The sequence below is a fragment of the Urocitellus parryii genome, chromosome 7, assembly GCF_045843805.1.
Source record: "Urocitellus parryii isolate mUroPar1 chromosome 7, mUroPar1.hap1, whole genome shotgun sequence".
NCBI lineage: Eukaryota > Metazoa > Chordata > Mammalia > Rodentia > Sciuridae > Urocitellus > Urocitellus parryii.
In genome coordinates this window covers 149,365,520-149,383,548 of record NC_135537.1, presented here as the reverse complement: position 1 = coordinate 149,383,548, position 18,029 = coordinate 149,365,520, and the positions used below count along the sequence as shown (strand labels likewise).

The following is an 18,029-nucleotide window of genomic DNA, read 5'->3' as shown; positions in this document are numbered from 1 at the left end:
AAGTATATAATTTTTTAAGGTATATTATTAGGCATATTAGAGGTAGACAGAAGTTACACATCTGTAATGGGTGGATTCTGGATCCTTTTTCTACATTATCCATATGAATGCTTCTTTTTATTTTAAAAAACATTAGAAAAGGAGGTCCATGAAATCAAAATTTCCAAACTGAAGGGAGACCTGGAAACCAAAAACTTCATTTGCTCATCACCTTAATAAGAAAACTGAATGTCTCAGTACATAAAACAAAATGTAGTGGAAAAAATGAGCACTAATTAGCTAACTGCAGTGTTGAGAATTGGTCAGTTTTTTAAATGTTTTAAATAAATGTTTAAGAAAACATGCTTAAATTCTAATTGGATGAAATCAAAAGGGATAAAATATCATCTAGGATTTGCTTCAAAACTCAGCATATGGAAAAATTGGAAACAGAATATATTTTTTCACACAAATCAAATCTTAATTTTGATAAGGCAAAATATGTGTATTTTAATGAGAAAAACATTGAATTTTAAGATGATGAAACCAAAAATTATATCTGAAAACTATGAGCCAAGGTTTAGGTAACCTATAATAAAATAATGATAAAGTCACAATAGCAATTTCTGATTATAATCAGCAAACACTTTCATAAGTGTATTAAAGTCCTTCGATCCAGCATTGGTCAAATACAAATTACAATCACTGTCATCAGCACACTTATTAGTCACTGTACTCTGTACTAAAGGAAGAGGAAAAAAAGAATAGTAGGTTGAGTAATTTGTGGTACTCTAAAGTTTGTCATAATTAGAGAATTCATGATAAGAGAATATGGAATTTTTTAAAACCCAACTAACAAAATTCATTGTAAAATCTCTTATTTTGGTAATTATAACATGGTTATGTGAAAGATTATCCTTGCCTTCAGATACTGTGCATGGAGGATGTAGGAATAAGGGGGTGTTGAGTCTGCAACTCATCTTGAAATAAGTAGGGAAAGTATAGTGTGTCCGTATCTATGCAGAGCGAGAGAATGTGAATACTAAAAGACCTTAAAACTTTAAGATCTGGGAAATTTGGATATACAGAAATCTTTTTACTAGTCTTACAATGTTTCTGTAAGTATGTACTAAGTCTGAAAAATTAAAGTCAAGTCCTCATTTGGGACAGGTATGAATTATTCTTTGTAAACAACTTAAAACTTAACAGAAATCAAATGACTTGAAAATAGAGATACAAAGCCTAATCAACAATATGTTACAAGTATTGTATACTTTATGTTAATTTCAAAGCCCAGAAAATAAATTAATAATGCTTCATTAATAATTATTAATTTATACATGATATGAGGGAACACATTAGGTATGCTCCAAAAATATGAGAATTCTGAGCAGGTTTTTAACAAAGAAAAGGAAACAAAGAATTTATCTATGCTGATGAATTATGGCCGAACAGCAGGACACCAGATGATAAAGATTCTCTCCATCTTAGTGAAAAGAGAAAGAGGGTAGAAAGACAAAGAGTAAAAGAGTGACAGACTTTATCTTTGTATTCTAGAAAATTTCAAATATAAGCAGGAGTAGACTTACTTCCCAACCCTGCCCACAAATATTTTTAAATTTTAACATCATATCATTTTATCAATAAAACTTTAGTCATAGTCTCAGAGTAATTTTAGAAAGCCTTATTAAAGACAGCTTATTCTTTGCATGATAAGGCAGCATTAGTTCTTATGTTAGAAACAACAACAAACACACACATGAGAAACAAAACACCAGAATATGTTTTCATGTCTCCCTGGAACTACTGAACCAGGTTCTTATGTTCGCCTCACTATGGATGTAAAATTAATTTACAAGGAACAAGTTTGAGGATGCTTTCACTTGGATTCAGGAAAGACAGACAAAATTTGAAAGAAATTTGAAGAACTGTACAATGCTGAGGTAAATCTAGAAGATACAGTTATAAACTAACTTCAGCAAATGAAAAACAACTTTAAAGTTCTGTTTAAAAATTTAGTCCTGTTTTTGTTTAGTTCTATATCCAGGGAACACAATGTCATAAAATGAAAAAAAACAAACTAATTGCAAGTGTAAGGACATAACCCATTCACTCTTTATGCCACTATTATTAACTTATTTTAAAATCAAGAAATTAATAGAAGAAAAATCAAAATTCTATTTTAAATCACACTTCTATTGAACAAAAAGAGTTGAATTAAAAGACAGGCCAAATGATCTGTACCATAAAATGTGATTTGGGATATACATTTTCTATCTTTTTCCTATTGTTTCCCTTAGTCACAAATTTAATTTTATTTCTCCATATAGCAATAGGATCACTTAATATGTAGACATCACTACACCCAGGTTGAGGGTCAATTTCTAATATGGTGATATTGGAAGTTCCAAGGACCCATTCCTGAGAGCCTTGAGTACGTCTTGTCATGAAAGTGACTTTTATAAACAACAACACTAGCATAATAATATTAAAAGATATTAACCTGTCACACAAATAATTTAATCTGTTATTTTCATTGGGAAGACCCAAAGGACCATTTGAGATCCAGACAGGGTTTCTCCTGGCCATTTTAATATAGAATTTATTCCATTTCAAATCAGGTTAAACTTTAGGATTGCTCATTGAGAAAAACAAATAATTTGACTATAGCAAATATATTTTTAAACAACAAAATGAATTTCTGTTATCACATAATATCTAATGATATCATAGACTTCACAGTTTATTTCCAGAAGTGCAAAGAAGCAATAATTATATATTCCTAACAGGGACAAAGTTTTTTTAAATAGTTAAAATAAGCACAAAGAAATCGAGCGAGTCATCAAAAGTCTTTAAGGATGTTCAAGAATCAGTTTTGGAAAAAAGTCCAAATTTTAGAAAACTACCTGTAACATCACATTGTCCTGACACAAACGAAGGCTTATTATATGTAAATTAAACCTCAGTAGAGATGGTATTCAAAATGCATTAGAAACATGATTGTCTCTCATTATTTATGTCTGTCAAAATTTGGAGTCATTTTACATGCCAATCATGTCTGTAAAAGTCATGAAAATCCAACTGTGCTATCAGGCAATGCCATGAGGCAGTGAGTACAGGACTGAGTGGTGGGCCTGTTTTTTATTAGCCAATACTAGTTTTCACAACTTGTCACTGCCTTGCTTTTTCTGTGGATGTGTGTGTACACGGATGTGTGCAAGTATGTTTGCGCACATTCTATACTTTGTACTTAATCTGCTACCATTAAGGCTCATATGGGCTGGAAATGAAGAACATAATCAAAACCACACAAAGAAAAAGTATGTTTTATTTTTATTCATTCAACCCTATTAAACAGCTGTGAAAAAACATTGAGCCTGAGGCCTTACCCTGTTCGTTTGGTGATGGTCCCCAATGTCATTGGCTGCTTGATTTGAGCAAGAGGCATCACTACCATCAAGCTGGGGAGAGGAGAGAGCCGGGGGTTTCCAGGATTATTGTTGGTAAAGTTATTGTAAGAGTCTTGGCTGTTCAGTTTTCCTACAAAGAGAAAAACAGAAAAGCATCACCAATGGAAGCTTCCCTACCTCTGACAGGGTTTTCATTGACTCCATCAATCATTTCAGAAAGGCATCAAACGTAGAATTGATACCAGGAGATTTAAAGTTATATAGATGGAGGCTGGGGATGTGGTTCAGTGGTGGAGTGCTCTTCTCACATGTGTAAGGCACTGGGTTTGATCCTCAGCACCACATAAATAGAAATAAAAATGCTTTTTAAAAAGTTATACAGATGGGAAGAATTCAAAGTACTCTAGTGAGAAATGAGACTTAATTACAGGGGTTTTGGTAATAGGGTATGGGGTTGAATTACTTTATAAAGAAAGACATAGTAGTTTGACACCCATCTTTTTGGGGGGATGGGGAGGTGCAGGAGATTTAACTTAGGGGCCCTCTACCACTGAGCTATGTTTCCGGCATTTTTTAATTTTTTATTTTAATGAAGGGTCTTCCTAAGTTATTGAGGCTAGCCTCAAACTAGTGATTCTCCTGCTTCAGCCTGCCAAGTTGCTAGAATTATAGGAATGCACCACCACTTCTGGCTTGTGGCCCATCTTCAATGGATCACTGAATCCAACAAAATCTGCTGCTTTCTCCTATACTTGATTAATTTCTGAAAAAAATATGGGGGCCACTTGAGTTTTCTATTTAATATGTAGATCAATTTCAGGAGTATGGTCAGTTCTCTTTTCCACAGGTTCCACATCCATGGATTCAACCACTGTTCAAAATATTTGGGGAAAAAATTCTAAGAAGTTCCCAAAGCATAATTTGAATTTGCCATGCACTGAGGGTTACTCTGAATCCATGTAAATGAAGTTATGTGTGGGTATATTCTGCTGTAGCTACCCACAATTTTAGAGATCCTCAGTTTCTCTTCAGTATTATTTGAGTACTGTTAGGCACAGATCTTGTTCCTGCACTATGAAGTTAAGTCTACAATGGTTACATCAATACCAAACATCTAGAGCCATTTTTTTCTCATCCTTATTACCTAAATAATAATAATTACCTAAATAATAACTATTTACATAACACTGACTTTGTATTAGGTCTTCTTAGTAACCTAAGGATGATTTACAGTATTTTGGAAGCTATACAAAGATTATATACAACATTATACTATTTTATATATAGGACTGGGGCACCAAGGAGTTTGGTAACCACTTTAGTTCTGGAATGGATCACCTTAGCACACCAAGAAGTGACTATTGCAATCTTAAAAATATTAAGTCTTGTAACCCAAGAACTTGGGACACCTTCCCATTTGCTCATGTATTCTACAATTTCCTTCAAAATTATTCTGTACTTTTCAGGTCATGAATCTCATATTATTATCATATTATATTATTATTTCTTCTTCTTCTTCTTCTTCCTCTTCCTCTTTTTTTTTAAGAGACAAAGTCTCTGTTGCCCAGGGTAGCTCTAAACTCTTGACTCAAGCAATGCTCCTCAAGTAGCTATCAAGTAGCTCAGATGATAAGCACTAACCACTTCACCCAGCTTATATCTCTTTAATTTACTACTCTGTTTTAGATTTCTCAATGAAATTTATAAATGGAATTATTTTCTTAATTTCACATTTCATACTTTTTTTGTTGTTGCTGCTGTTGTTATTTGTTTGTTGTGGTTCTGGGGATTGAACCCAGAGCATTGTGCACGTGTGGCAAGCACTCTACCAACTGAGCTATATCCCCAGCCCACATTTCATATTGTTTACTGCAAGGGTAAAGAAGTACAGGTGACTTTTGTACCCTGATCTTATATTCTACTGCTTTACTCTACATTTTCTTGAGGATTCTATAAGATTTTTTCTACATAAAAGATTATGGAGTCATAGCTCAGTGATAGAGCACTTGCCTAGCATGTACAAGGCCCTGGGTTCAATTCCCAGCACCAAAAACAAACAAAAAAAGATAAGGGCATCTTTGAAGAAAATAATTTTACTTCTACTTTTTTAGTATGGATGACTTTTGTTGCCTAATTCCTGGAACTACTAATATAATTTTAATAGAGAGGGCAAGAACAGATGACCATTTATTTATATTTAATTTTTGTATATATGGTGAGAGCTGAGTTTCATTATTCATCTTTTTGAATATACATGTCCTATTGTTCTACACCATCGTTAAAACAATTATTTCTCCACTGATAGCCTTTCCACCTTTTTCAAAAATCACTTGACCATATACGTTTGAGCCTATGTTTGGATTCCATTGATCTATGTGTCTATTTTTTCAACAATACCAGGTTTTCCATGAATCCTGTAGTTTGTTATGAGTCCAGTATTTTTAAAACAATAATACTTTCAGACAAAAACCACCTTACTGACCTAATTTAATTTCAAATAGCTCTTCTTGACTTTTGATAAAAATTAACCTCAATTATATTGTTAGCAGTAAATACAATATTTTTTTTAAATATGCAGAGTAAGCACAGAAAATTCTTACTAATTTGAATTAAGGCAAAAAAATTTATTGGCAGCATTTATAATGATACACTGTTTATAAAAGACATTCACTTTCAAAATATCATAATTCAGATAGAGACAGAACTACCAAACAGTATCTGATGGTATCTTCAGAAACTCTGAAAAGGTAAGAGTCAAATTCTTACAACTCATTACAAGATGAGAGTGCCTTTAGAATTAGGATTATGACTTAACCAAAAGCTACTTCTTCCTTGGGCAAATATATGTATGTATGTGTGTACACACACACACACACACACACAAAAAAAAAATTTAAACTTGAAGAAATGTCTCTTTTGCAAAAAAAGAGAATGATAAGAAATCTACACCAATTTCAAATTAAGATTACACATTAAAGGTAATAAAAGTTATTTTTATGTATTATGGGGACAAAATGGCATTTACAAGGTGCACAAGATGTTTTAGGCTTTTTAGTGAATTAGACAACAACATTACACTCATACAACACTGATCATTGTAGAAAAGATAAATGGGGTAGTCCATTAAAATATTTTGTATTTGTGGAGGAATAAGAAAAAAAACTATATTTAGAAAGTAACTTATTATCACACTCTCAAGGACAATGCAGATAAAAATAGTTGTACGACTTCCTCATTAAGTGATTATGCTAATATTAATTGGGAACTGACATGATACTCCAACATTAAACATATCATAAACTAATTAAAATTCAAGAACTGTGCATACCAAACACATTGCTTAGCTAGTAAACAAATATTAGTTGAGTGCCTCAGCCTACAATAACATGCTGCCTTCTCTTTATCATGAAGCTGACAGTTTAACATGTATGAAACAGGAATGATTAAGGGCTAATTGTTTAGGACTAAAGATAACTACATATAAGAACAATTATTTGGAAACAGGTTCATGGAACATATGATACATGACCTAGTTAAGAGTAGGACATAAGGAATACATGAAGGATAAAAGGAGGGAAAGCAGTAAAAAGGGATGGCACCATGTGAGTGGACATGAGGCATTGCTAATGAGAGTTGCAAATACACAGTAAAAAGCAATAGAAAGATAAAATTATTTCAGCTTTAGGAGAACCTTTCAACTGAGACAGAAGAGTAAAAGCTAAGTTTTTTCAGCAAGGGAAGAGTATGGATAATTGAGGTCACAACTTTTTCTGCAGCGTGTGGGGGGGAGGGTTGTACTGGGGATTGAACCCAGAGGCTCTTAACCACTGAGCCACATTCCTAGCCTCTTTTTTAAAATTTTGAAACGGGGTCACTAAGTGCTTAGGGCCTTGATAAGTTGTTGAGGCTAGCCTCAAACTTGTGGTCCTCATGCCTTAGCCTCTGAGTATCTGGAATTACAGGCATGTGCCACTCCATCATGTTCAGGGAGATCAATGACCTTTATAGATAAGATCAGTAGGGCTGGGGCTGTAGCCCAGAGGTAGAGCCCTTGTTTAGCATGTGTGAGACTCTGAGTTCAACCTCTAGAACAGCAATAAAAACAAATAAATACATTGCCCCTGACACTGAGCAGCTGGAAACCGCACGCCCGCCAGTGACTGATCGCCCACCCGCTGCCAGCGCAACTGGGCGGCTGGAGACTGCCCGGCCGCCGGCGTCCGGGAGCTGAAACCAACCAGAGACAGTCCAGTCCCACCCCCCCCATTTGGACACCCCGGCAAGGAGCCTGGGGCCCGCCATAGCAGAGAGGTGACATCACTGGAGCTCGGCCGTCGGAATTCCTTCCCAGCGGAATCCACTTTAGCAGGCATAGTCTACCAACACAAAGGAGAGACAACAGAGATATAAAAAAACCAAAACAAATTTATAGAAGAGAGCAGAAACACAGCAATCAAGTAGAGCTGGAAAATAGCGTGAACATCATGAAAAAACAAGGGAAAAAAGGAATACAAACAATGCAGGACAACTTAAATCTACAGGAAGACCTAGAAGCATCAGAAACATGGATAGGGAAAGAACTCAAGGCATACCTAACTCAGATGGAAAGGAATATTAGAGAAGACATGAGACAGCAAGTCCAAGCAATAAAAGTATATTTTGAAACTGAATTAAACAAACAAATTCAAATGGCAAAGAACGAGATTTACCAAGAGATAGAGATCTTAAAAAAAATCAAATAGTAATCCTAGAAATGCAGGAAACTATAAACCAAATTAAAAACTCAAACGAGAATATTACAAATAGACTAGATCAAGTAGAAGTCAAAACATCAGATAATGAAGACAAAGTTTATCAACTTGAAAAGAATATAGTCAACACAGAAAAGAGCTTAAATCCCACGAGCAATCTATTCAAGAGATATGGGATGTCATAAAAAAACAACTTTGAGAGTCATCGGGATAGAAGAAGGCATAGAGAATCAAACCAAAGGAATGGACAACCTATTAAATGAAATAATTCTAGAAAACTTCCCAGAGATGAAAGATGGAATGGATTGCCAAATTGTGGAAGCCTACAGGACCCCTAACATTCAAAACCGTAATAGACCAACTCCAAGACATATAATTATGAAGACAGCCAACATACAGAACAAGGAGAGAATATTAAAAGCTACGAGAGAAAGGAGGCAGATTACATTTAGGGGTAAACCAATTAGGTTAACGACTGATTTTTCATCACAGACTTTGAAAGCGAGAAGATCCTGGAACAATGTATTTCAAACGCTGAAAAATAATGGATTCCAACCAAGAATACTGTATCCAGCAAAATTAAGCTTCAGATTTGACAATGAAATTAAAATCTTTCATTATAAACAAAAGCTAAAGAATTCGCAGCCAGAAAACCAGCACTGCAAAGCATTTTGAGCAAAATACTACAAGAAGAGGAATTGAAAGATAGTGCCCAAAACTAACAGCAGGAGGTATCTCAGTAAAGGGGGAGGAAAATAACCAAAAAGTAAAAACTAGCCAAACTAAAATAAATAAATAAATAAACATGACTGGAAGTACAAATCATATTTCAATTGTAACCTTAAATGTTAATGGCCTAAACTCACCAATCAAGAGACATAGGCTAGTAACCTGGATCAAAAAAACAAATCCAACAATATGCTGCCTTCAGGAGACTCATATGATAGGAAAAGACATACACAGGCTGAAGGTAAAAGATTGGGAAAAATCATACCACTCACATGGCCCTCGGAAGCAAGCAGGAGTGGCCATACTCATATCGAATAAAATCAACTTCAAACCTAAGTTAATCAAAAGGGATAAAGAAGGACACCATATACTGTTAAAAGGAACCATCCACCAACAAGACATAACAATTATCAATTTGTATGCACCAAACAATGGAGCTGCAACGTTCATAAAACAAACTCTCCTCAAGTTCCAAGAGTCAAATAGACTACAACACAATAATTATGGGTGACTTCAACACACTGCTCTCACCTTTAGACAGATCCTCTAGACAAAAGCTGAATAAAGAAACTATAGAACTCAATATCACAATCAATAACCTAGACTTAACCGACATATATAGAATATATCAACCATCATCAAGTGAATACACGTTCTTCTCAGCAGCACATGGATCTTACTCAAAGATAGACCATATATTATGCCACAGGGCAACTCTTAGTAAATATAAAGGCGTGGAGATAATACCATGCACCATATCTGATCATAATGGAATGAAACTGGAAATCGATGATGAAAGAAGGAAGGAAAAATCCTACATCACATGGAAAATGAACAATATGTTACTGAATGATCAATGGGTTACAGAAGACATAAAGGAGGAGATAAAAAAAATTCTTAGAGACAAATGACAATACAGACACAACATAGCACAATCTATGGGACACAATGAAAGCAGTTTTAAGAGGGAAATTCATTTCTTGGAGTTCTTTCCTCAAAAAAAGAAAAAACCAACAAATAAATGAACTCATACTACACCTCAAAAACCTAGAAAAGGAAGAGCAAAGCAACAGCAAATGTTGTAGAAGACAAGAAATAATTAAAATTAGAGCAGAAATCAATGAAATTGAAACAAAAAAAAAACATTGAAAAAATTGAAAAAACTAAAAGTTGGTTCTTTGAAAAAATAAATAAGATCGACAGGCCCTTAGCCATGCTAACGAAGAGAAGAAGAGAGAGAACTCAAATTACTAACATATGGGATGAAAAAGGCAATATCACAACAGACACTACAGAAATACAGAGGTAATTAGAAAGTATTTTGAAACCCTATATTCCAATAAAATAGAAGATAGTGAAGATATCAATAAATTTCTTAAGTCATACGATCTGCCCAGATTGAGTCAGGAAGACACACACAATTTAAACAGACCAATAACAAAGGAAGAAATTGAAGAAGCCATCAAAAGACTACCAACCAAAAAAAGCCGTGGACCAGATGGGTATACAGCGGAGTTTTACAAAACCTTCAAAGAAGAATTAATACCAATACTTGAAAGCTTGAAAGCTATTTCAAGAAATAGAAAAAGAAGGAGCTCTTCCAAATTCATTCTATGAGGCCAACATCACCCTGATCCCGAAACCAGACAAAGACACTTCAAAGAAAGAAAACTACAGACCAATATCTCTAATGAACTTGGATGCAAAAATTCTCAATAAATCCTGGCGAATCGAATACAAAAGCATATCAAAAAAATTGTGCACCATGATCAAGTAAGATTCATCCCTGGGATGCAAGGCTGGTTCAATATACGGAAATCAATAAGTACTATTCACCACATCAACAGACTTAAAGACAAGTACCATATGATCATCTCGATAGATGCAGAAAAAGCATTTGACAAAGTACAGCATCCCTTTATGTTCAAAACACGAGAAAAACTAGGGATAACAGGAACTTACCTCAACATTGTAAAAGCTATATATGCTAAACCTCAGGCTAGCATCATCCTAAATGAAGAAAAACTAAAGTTATTCCCTCTAAAATCTGGAACAAGACAGGGATGCCCTTTATCACCACTTCTATTCAATTTAGTTCTTGAAATACTAGCCAGAGCAATTAGACAGACAAAAGAAATTAAAGGCATAAAAATAGGAAAAGAAGAACTTAAATTATCGCTATTTGCGGATGACATGATAATATATTTAACAGACCCAAAAGGGTCTACAAAGAAACTGCTAGAGTTAATAAATGAATTCAGCAAAGTGGCAGGATACAAAATCAACACGCATAAATCAAAGGCATTCCTATATATCAGCAACAAAACTTCTGAAATGGAAATGAGGAAAACCACTCCATTCACAATATCCTCAAAGAAAATAAAATACTTGGGAATCAACCTAACAAAAGAGATGAAAGATTTATACAATGAAAACTACAGAACCCTAAAGAGAGAGAGAGAAGAAAATCTTAGAAGATGGAAAAATGTACCCTGTTCATGGATAGGCAGAACTAACATCATCAAAATGGCGATATTACCCAAAGTTCTCTACAGGTTTAATGCGATGCCAATTAAAATCCCAACGGCATTTCTTGTAGAAATAGATAAAGCAATCATGAAATTCATATGGAAAAACAAAAGACCCAGAATAGCAAAAGCAATTCTAAGCACGAAGTGTGAATCAGGAGGTATGGCGATACCAGATTTCAAACTGTATTAGAAAGCAATAGTAACAAAAACAGCGTGGTACTGGTACCAAAACAGGCAGGTGGACCAATGGTACAGAATAGAGGACACAGAAACCAATCCACAAAATTACAACTTTCTTATATTTGATAAAGGGGCTAAAAGCATGCAATGGAGGAAGAATAGCATCTTCAACAAATGGTGCTGGGAAAATTGAAAATCCATATGCAACAAAATGAAACTGAATCCCTTTCTCTCGCCATGCACAAAAGTTAACTCAAAATGGATCAAGGAGCTAGATATCAAATCAGAGACACGGCGTCTGATAGAAGAAAAAGTTGGCTACGATCTACATACTGTGGGGTCAGGCTCCAAATTCCTTAATAGGATGCCCACAGCCCAAGAGTTAATAACAAGAATAAATAAATGGGACTTACTTAAACTAAAAAGTTTTTTTCTCAGCAAGAGAAACAATAAAAGAGGTAAATAGAGAGCCTACATCCTGTGAACAAATTTTTACCCCTCACACTTCAGATGGAGCCCTAATATTCAGAATATACAAAGAACTCAAAAAATTAAACAATAAGATAACAAATAACCCAAGCAACAAATGGGCCAAGGACCTGAACAGACACTTCTCAGAGGAGGATATACAATCACTCAACAAGTACATGAAAAAATGCTCACCATCTCTAGCAGTCAGAGAAATGCAAATCAAAACCACCCTAAGATACCATCTCACTCCAGTAAGATTGGCAGCCATTATGAAGTCAAACAACAATAAGTGTTGGCGAGGATGTGGGGAAAAGGGTACACTGGTACACTGCTGGTGGGACTGCAAATTGGTAAGGCCAATTTGGAAAGCAGTATGGAGATACCTAGGAAAGCTGGGAATGGATCCACCATTTGATCCATCTATCACCCTCCTCGGACTATTCCCTGAGGATCTTAAAAGAGCGTACGTACTATAGGGATACTGCCACATCAATGATCATAGCGGCACAATTCACAATAGCTAGACTGTGGAACCAACCTAGATGCCCTTCAATAGATGAATGGATAAAAGAAATGTGGCATCTATACACAACGGAGTACTACGCAGCACTAAAAAATGAAAAAATCATAGAATTTGCAGGGAAATGGATGGCATTAGAGCAGATTATGCTAAGCGAAGCTAGCCAATCCTTAAAAAACAAATGCCAAATGTCTTCTTTGATATAAAGAGAGCAACTAAGAACAGAACAGGGAGGAAGAGCATGAGGAAAAGATTAACATTAAACAAAGATGAGTGGGGGGAGAGAAAGGGAGAGAGAAGGGAAAGCATATGGAAATGGTAGGAGACCCTCAATGTTACACAAAATTACATAGAACACGTTATGAGGGGAAAGGGTGGGGGGGAAACAAGGGAGAGAATTGAACAGCAGCAGATGAGGTAGAGAGGGAAGATGGGAGGGGAGGGGAGGGGGGATAGTAGGGGATAGGAAAGGTAGCAGAATACAACAGTCACTAATATGCCATTATGTAAAAATGTGAGTGTGTAACCGATGTGATTCTGCAATTTGTATTTGGGGTAAAAATGGGAGTTCATAATCCAATTGAGTCAAATGTATGAAAGATGATATATCATGAGCTTTGTAATGTTTTGAACAATCAATTAAAAAAAAACCAAATAAATAAATAAATAAGAAGTTCAGTGGTATAGAAAAATGAACTTATTCACTGAAAAATTCCAAATGTCATGGTTTAGGTAGCCATAATTAAAAAGAATTCACTGTCTCTAGGGCACAAAACAACCTCAGAAAGCATACAAGGTACTTGATATCTATTCTTCTCAGCCTTGTACTATATTCTCTAGCAACACCCAACTGTTTGTAGCCTTCTGCTCTTGTCATCTGTATTCATGAGGTAGTCTGTCTGTAATCCAATACATCTGAGAGCATAAAGTAAGTGTATAGAGTTATGTTCATGCTTATGTTTATAGAAATAGTGTCTGTCTTATATACTATGGGATTTGGCAGGTAATTTATAAACATAGCTTTAATGAACAAATAAATTTACAAAAAAACAGTATTTTAATAGTGAACTATCTAAACTAGAAATCAGGAAATCAATCCTATTTATGATAGCTACAAGAAGATACAAAATAAAGTACCCAGGAATTTTTTTTTTTAAGAGAGAGAGAGAGAGAGAATTTTTAATATTTATTTTTTCAGTTTTCGGGTGGACACAACATCTTTATTTTATTTTGTGGTGCTGAAGATCAAACCCAGCGCCCCGAGCATGCTAGGCGAGCGCGCTACCGCTTGAGCCACCTCCCCAGCCCCCCAGGAAAATTTTAACTGAAGAGGCAAAATTTCTCTATAATAAAAATAATATTACATTTGTAAAAGAAATCAAAGAGAATACACACACACACACACACACAGGAAAGACATCCTATGCTCAGAGGTTGGAATATTGTTATAACATCCATACTACTTTAGTAGGTATTTGCATTGATCTATACATTCAATGCAAATACCTACTAAAATATGAGTGGCACAGAAACAGAAGATAAATCCTAGTATTTGTAGGGAACAACAACAACAAATAGCCAAAAGTATCTTGAGAAGGAAAAAAAAAAACAGCAAAAAGCATTACACTGCTGGCGAGGATATGGAGAAAAGGAATGCTTGCACACTGTTGGTGGGAAAATGTATTAGTACATTCATTGTGGAAACAGTTTGAAAGGTCCTCAAAAAATTAATACTACTACATATGATCCAGCAATCCCACTACTGGGCAAATATCTAAAGGAAATGAAATCAGCATGTCAAAGAGACATTCGTGAGTATTGCAGTATTCGTGTGTATTGCAGTGAAATCAGCATGTCAAAGAGACATTCGTGTGTATTGCAGTATTATTCACAATGGCCAGAAATGGAAGTAACCTAAGTGTCCATTGGTTAATGAGCAGATAAAGAAAGTGTGGTAAATATGTATAATGGAATACTATCCAGTCATAAAAATAATATCTTTCCATTTATGAGAACATGGATGGAAGTGCAGGTCATTATGTAATTGTGAAATAAGCCAGGCACAGAAATACAAGAACTGAAAGATCTGTCATACTCGGGATTTTAAAAAGTTGATCACACAGAAATTCAGAGTAGAATGGTAGTTACCAGAGGTTGAGCTGGGGTGGGAGGAATGGGGAAAGTATGGTCAATGAGTGCTAAACTATAGTTATAATTATAGTTTAATAGAACTGGTTTATAGTTTAATAAGTTCTGGTGTATTACTTCATATTCTTATTGGAAGAAAGGAGATGGAATGTTTTCATCACACACAGGCACTCTGATATGTGGAAGCTAACCCACAACAAGAGGGGAGGGTTCAGAAGTTCAGTGGATTTGACTGAATGAAGGGAAGGGAGGCAGATAGAAATAGGAGTAACAGTGGAATGTTCTGGCATAACTTTCCTATGAATGTATATGAATACACCACAGTGAATTTCAACGTGGTGTACATCCACAAGGATGGGATCCTAATTAGAATAAGATATATTCCATGCTTGTATAATTATATCAAAATAGATTCTACTATCATGTACAACAAAAAAGAACAAATTAAAATAAAAATATAGCAATAAAAATAAGTTTGCATTTTGTTAAAAAAGAAATAAGTATGTTAATGAAATGGTCAATAAAGAGTAGGTTTAATATGGCAAACCAAGGGGAAAAGCTACTAACTTTGATAGCCTCCAATAGGATAGTTTCAATAGAAAGAAAAGTCAAATGTGATAGATAAGGAAAGGGACCTTGAATAGGAAATGATAAAGGTAATCAATGTAGAACAAAGATTTAAAGATTGAGACTTGAGATAAGATAGGAACAAGATGAGACAATACAGAGTAAAGGTTTCATTCAACATTCACTTTTAATGCCCAATTACTAATTGGGCATTATGTAAAATTGTGGATGTGTAACCGACGTGATTCTGCAATCTGCATTTGGGGTAAAATTGGGAGTTCATAACCCACTTCAATCTAATGTATGAAATATGATATGTCATGAGCTTTGTAATGTTGTGAACAACCAATAAAAAAAAAAACATACACTTTTCTACTACACAGTTTTAGAGGCTTATTAGGTCCTAAATGAATAAATCTGAGGGAATCTGAAAGTGTTCATAACATAGTGGTACAGAAAAGCATTAGAAAAAAATGAAAAATTAGAGAAAAACATACTAATAAAGATATCTGGAAAATGTTTGAGGAATGAAGAGAAAGGAATCATTTTTCCAGTGTTTTTGGAGGAAAACTTAAAAAGGGAGATAAAATATATAAAATATGAGCACAGAGAAATGAACCTATATCTTATTTTGCTCTTCTAAAAGAAAATAAAGAATAAAGAGAGATGAATAACAAATAACATCAGGAGTTAGTAAAATGAGAGAGCCAACTTAGCCTGGAAATCTCAATAGCTGACATTTAATGACCATCCATTCAATAAATGATCATTAAATGAATGAAAGAAATATGTTTTTCCCATACCCAGGAGGTAGAGGAAAATACAGCACTATGATCTATAGAAAAAAATAATTCTGGAGGGGACACAAAGTACTTCATAAGATAGTCAAATGACTGGAAACCATGGCTTTCATGACCCCGCCTAGTCTCATGTTGAAGAGGCCAAGGAGCCTCAACTCAGAAAATTCAAGAAGAGATATTTTAGGGCTGCAAATGCAGCTCAATTGTACATTACTTGCCCAGCATGCACCAGGCCCCGGGTTTAATCCCAGAACTGGAAACAGCAGCAGCAACAACAACAAAAAGCATCCCAGACATTTAGAAACTTCTCTGTGGTTAAATCAAGTCTAACATTTCCATGTCAGGAAGTTTCATTAAACCTCAAACTTCTTAATATAATGAGGTTCGGGAAAAAGAAACCCATAATGTCTGCCTTGGATTTGGATTAAAACTTGCCCTGCTCTTTTTCTTTGTGCGACCTCTCAAGAATATATATGATAGTAATAATAAAGTGAATTTTTTCTGACAACCATGAAGAGAGCCACTACATAAAAGTGTCATCTTTACTAACACTCCTTCCCATACTTTTATTTGCTATTACCATATGAGCACAATGGGAAGAGCAGAGGTTGTTTAATTTTGGTCTTACTAGTGGGTTTCATGAAGCCTTAAGATACAAAAAATATTTCACACACCATTATACTTTCAAATTCCAGCTGGGACAAGACCTGTAAGTGACAAATGCCATGAGAATGGATATTCTCACAGTATTTCTGGCACAACCAGACAGAGGAAGTCCCAAAAATCTCATGAGAAAATAAGCTCTTCTAAGACTCTCATCCCAGTTTTTTGGGCTTAGTCTATATAGATAAACTTGCATAAGCCTTCAGGCTTTTGGGTCTTTATCCAAATCCACTAGAGCTTTGATCCTTTAGAGGGTTACCAGTATCTATGATAGATGGGCTTCTCCAGGGAAAAATCCCAAGTTCCAATAAAATGGTTTCCCAGTAAACTGAAGCAGGAGTTCTACTTGAGAATAGAAAATCATTTTAAAATCAGAATTTAACAAACATCCCCTGATGTTTAAAGCCATGATATTTTGTTTGTTCTGTTTTCAGTAGTATGATTACTGTTGTAATTGTTTTTTAAAATTATAATACAAAGCACTAAGCCAGAACAGTTCACTTTGGAGTTTAACCACTGACTTCTGTGTGTATGGTGAACAAATTTGCATTTTCAAAGAAGGAATTAAGATAACAACCTCATAAGACCTCTTTTCTCCACTGCCCTTTGGATTAAGAATGCCTGCAGGTACACTGTACTTTGTGCAAGGGGTCCTCTCAGTCTCCATATCGACACACAGTACTACAGTCTGCATATGGGAGATCGACATGGTTTGATTCGTTTACTAAAAGTTTGGTTAACTTCAAAGTGGCACCTTATTTATGCATTGTCGCAACTTAGGCTTTCCCAGACGTTTCATACTATAAAAACACAGAGGAAAGAAGTGAACAGAAAATAACAATGGCCTTTGTTGCTGCACTGGTGAAAGAGCTTGTCAGGTCAGGTTTGCAGAGCGGCATATTCCCAAACCAGTCATCATTAACGGACTCACTTCCACAGGAAAAAAAAAAAAGACAGAGTCTGAAAACTCCGGACAAAAGAAATCCCTGCAGACAAAGTAAAAACAAATTAAAAGACCCATTATAAAACACAGATGCTACAAGGAAAATAAACTTTCCAAGATTTACTGGGCTTTGACAAACTTGGACATTTGTGGAAAAGACATCAGCAGCAACTCCCAGGTAATGTGGCTGGAAAGCTAGACTCCCTTCTGTTTTATCTTTATCCTCTGTGCAGAAGCTGCCAGGTTGGTATTCTTAGCTTCTGAATGCAGTGATGTGAGAACATGTGAATGTGGCAAACTGCCAACTGCAAGAACTTTCTAAAGCAAGCAAGACCCT

At 35.2% G+C, this 18,029-nt stretch overlaps 1 protein-coding gene across 4 annotated transcripts in view; it reads right to left on the bottom strand.

Annotated features, from left to right (window-relative positions):
- The window catches only part of Bcas3 (BCAS3 microtubule associated cell migration factor), a 575,232-nt gene that overhangs the window by 313,099 nt on the left and 244,104 nt on the right, over window positions 1-18,029 (bottom strand). For all 4 annotated transcript variants that reach the window (XM_026398023.2, XM_026398025.2, XM_026398024.2 and 1 more), the window contains exon 16: window positions 3,369-3,519. In XM_026398023.2, coding sequence (XP_026253808.1) covers window positions 3,369-3,519 — 151 coding nt within the window. The remainder of the gene's footprint in view (window positions 1-3,368; window positions 3,520-18,029) is intronic.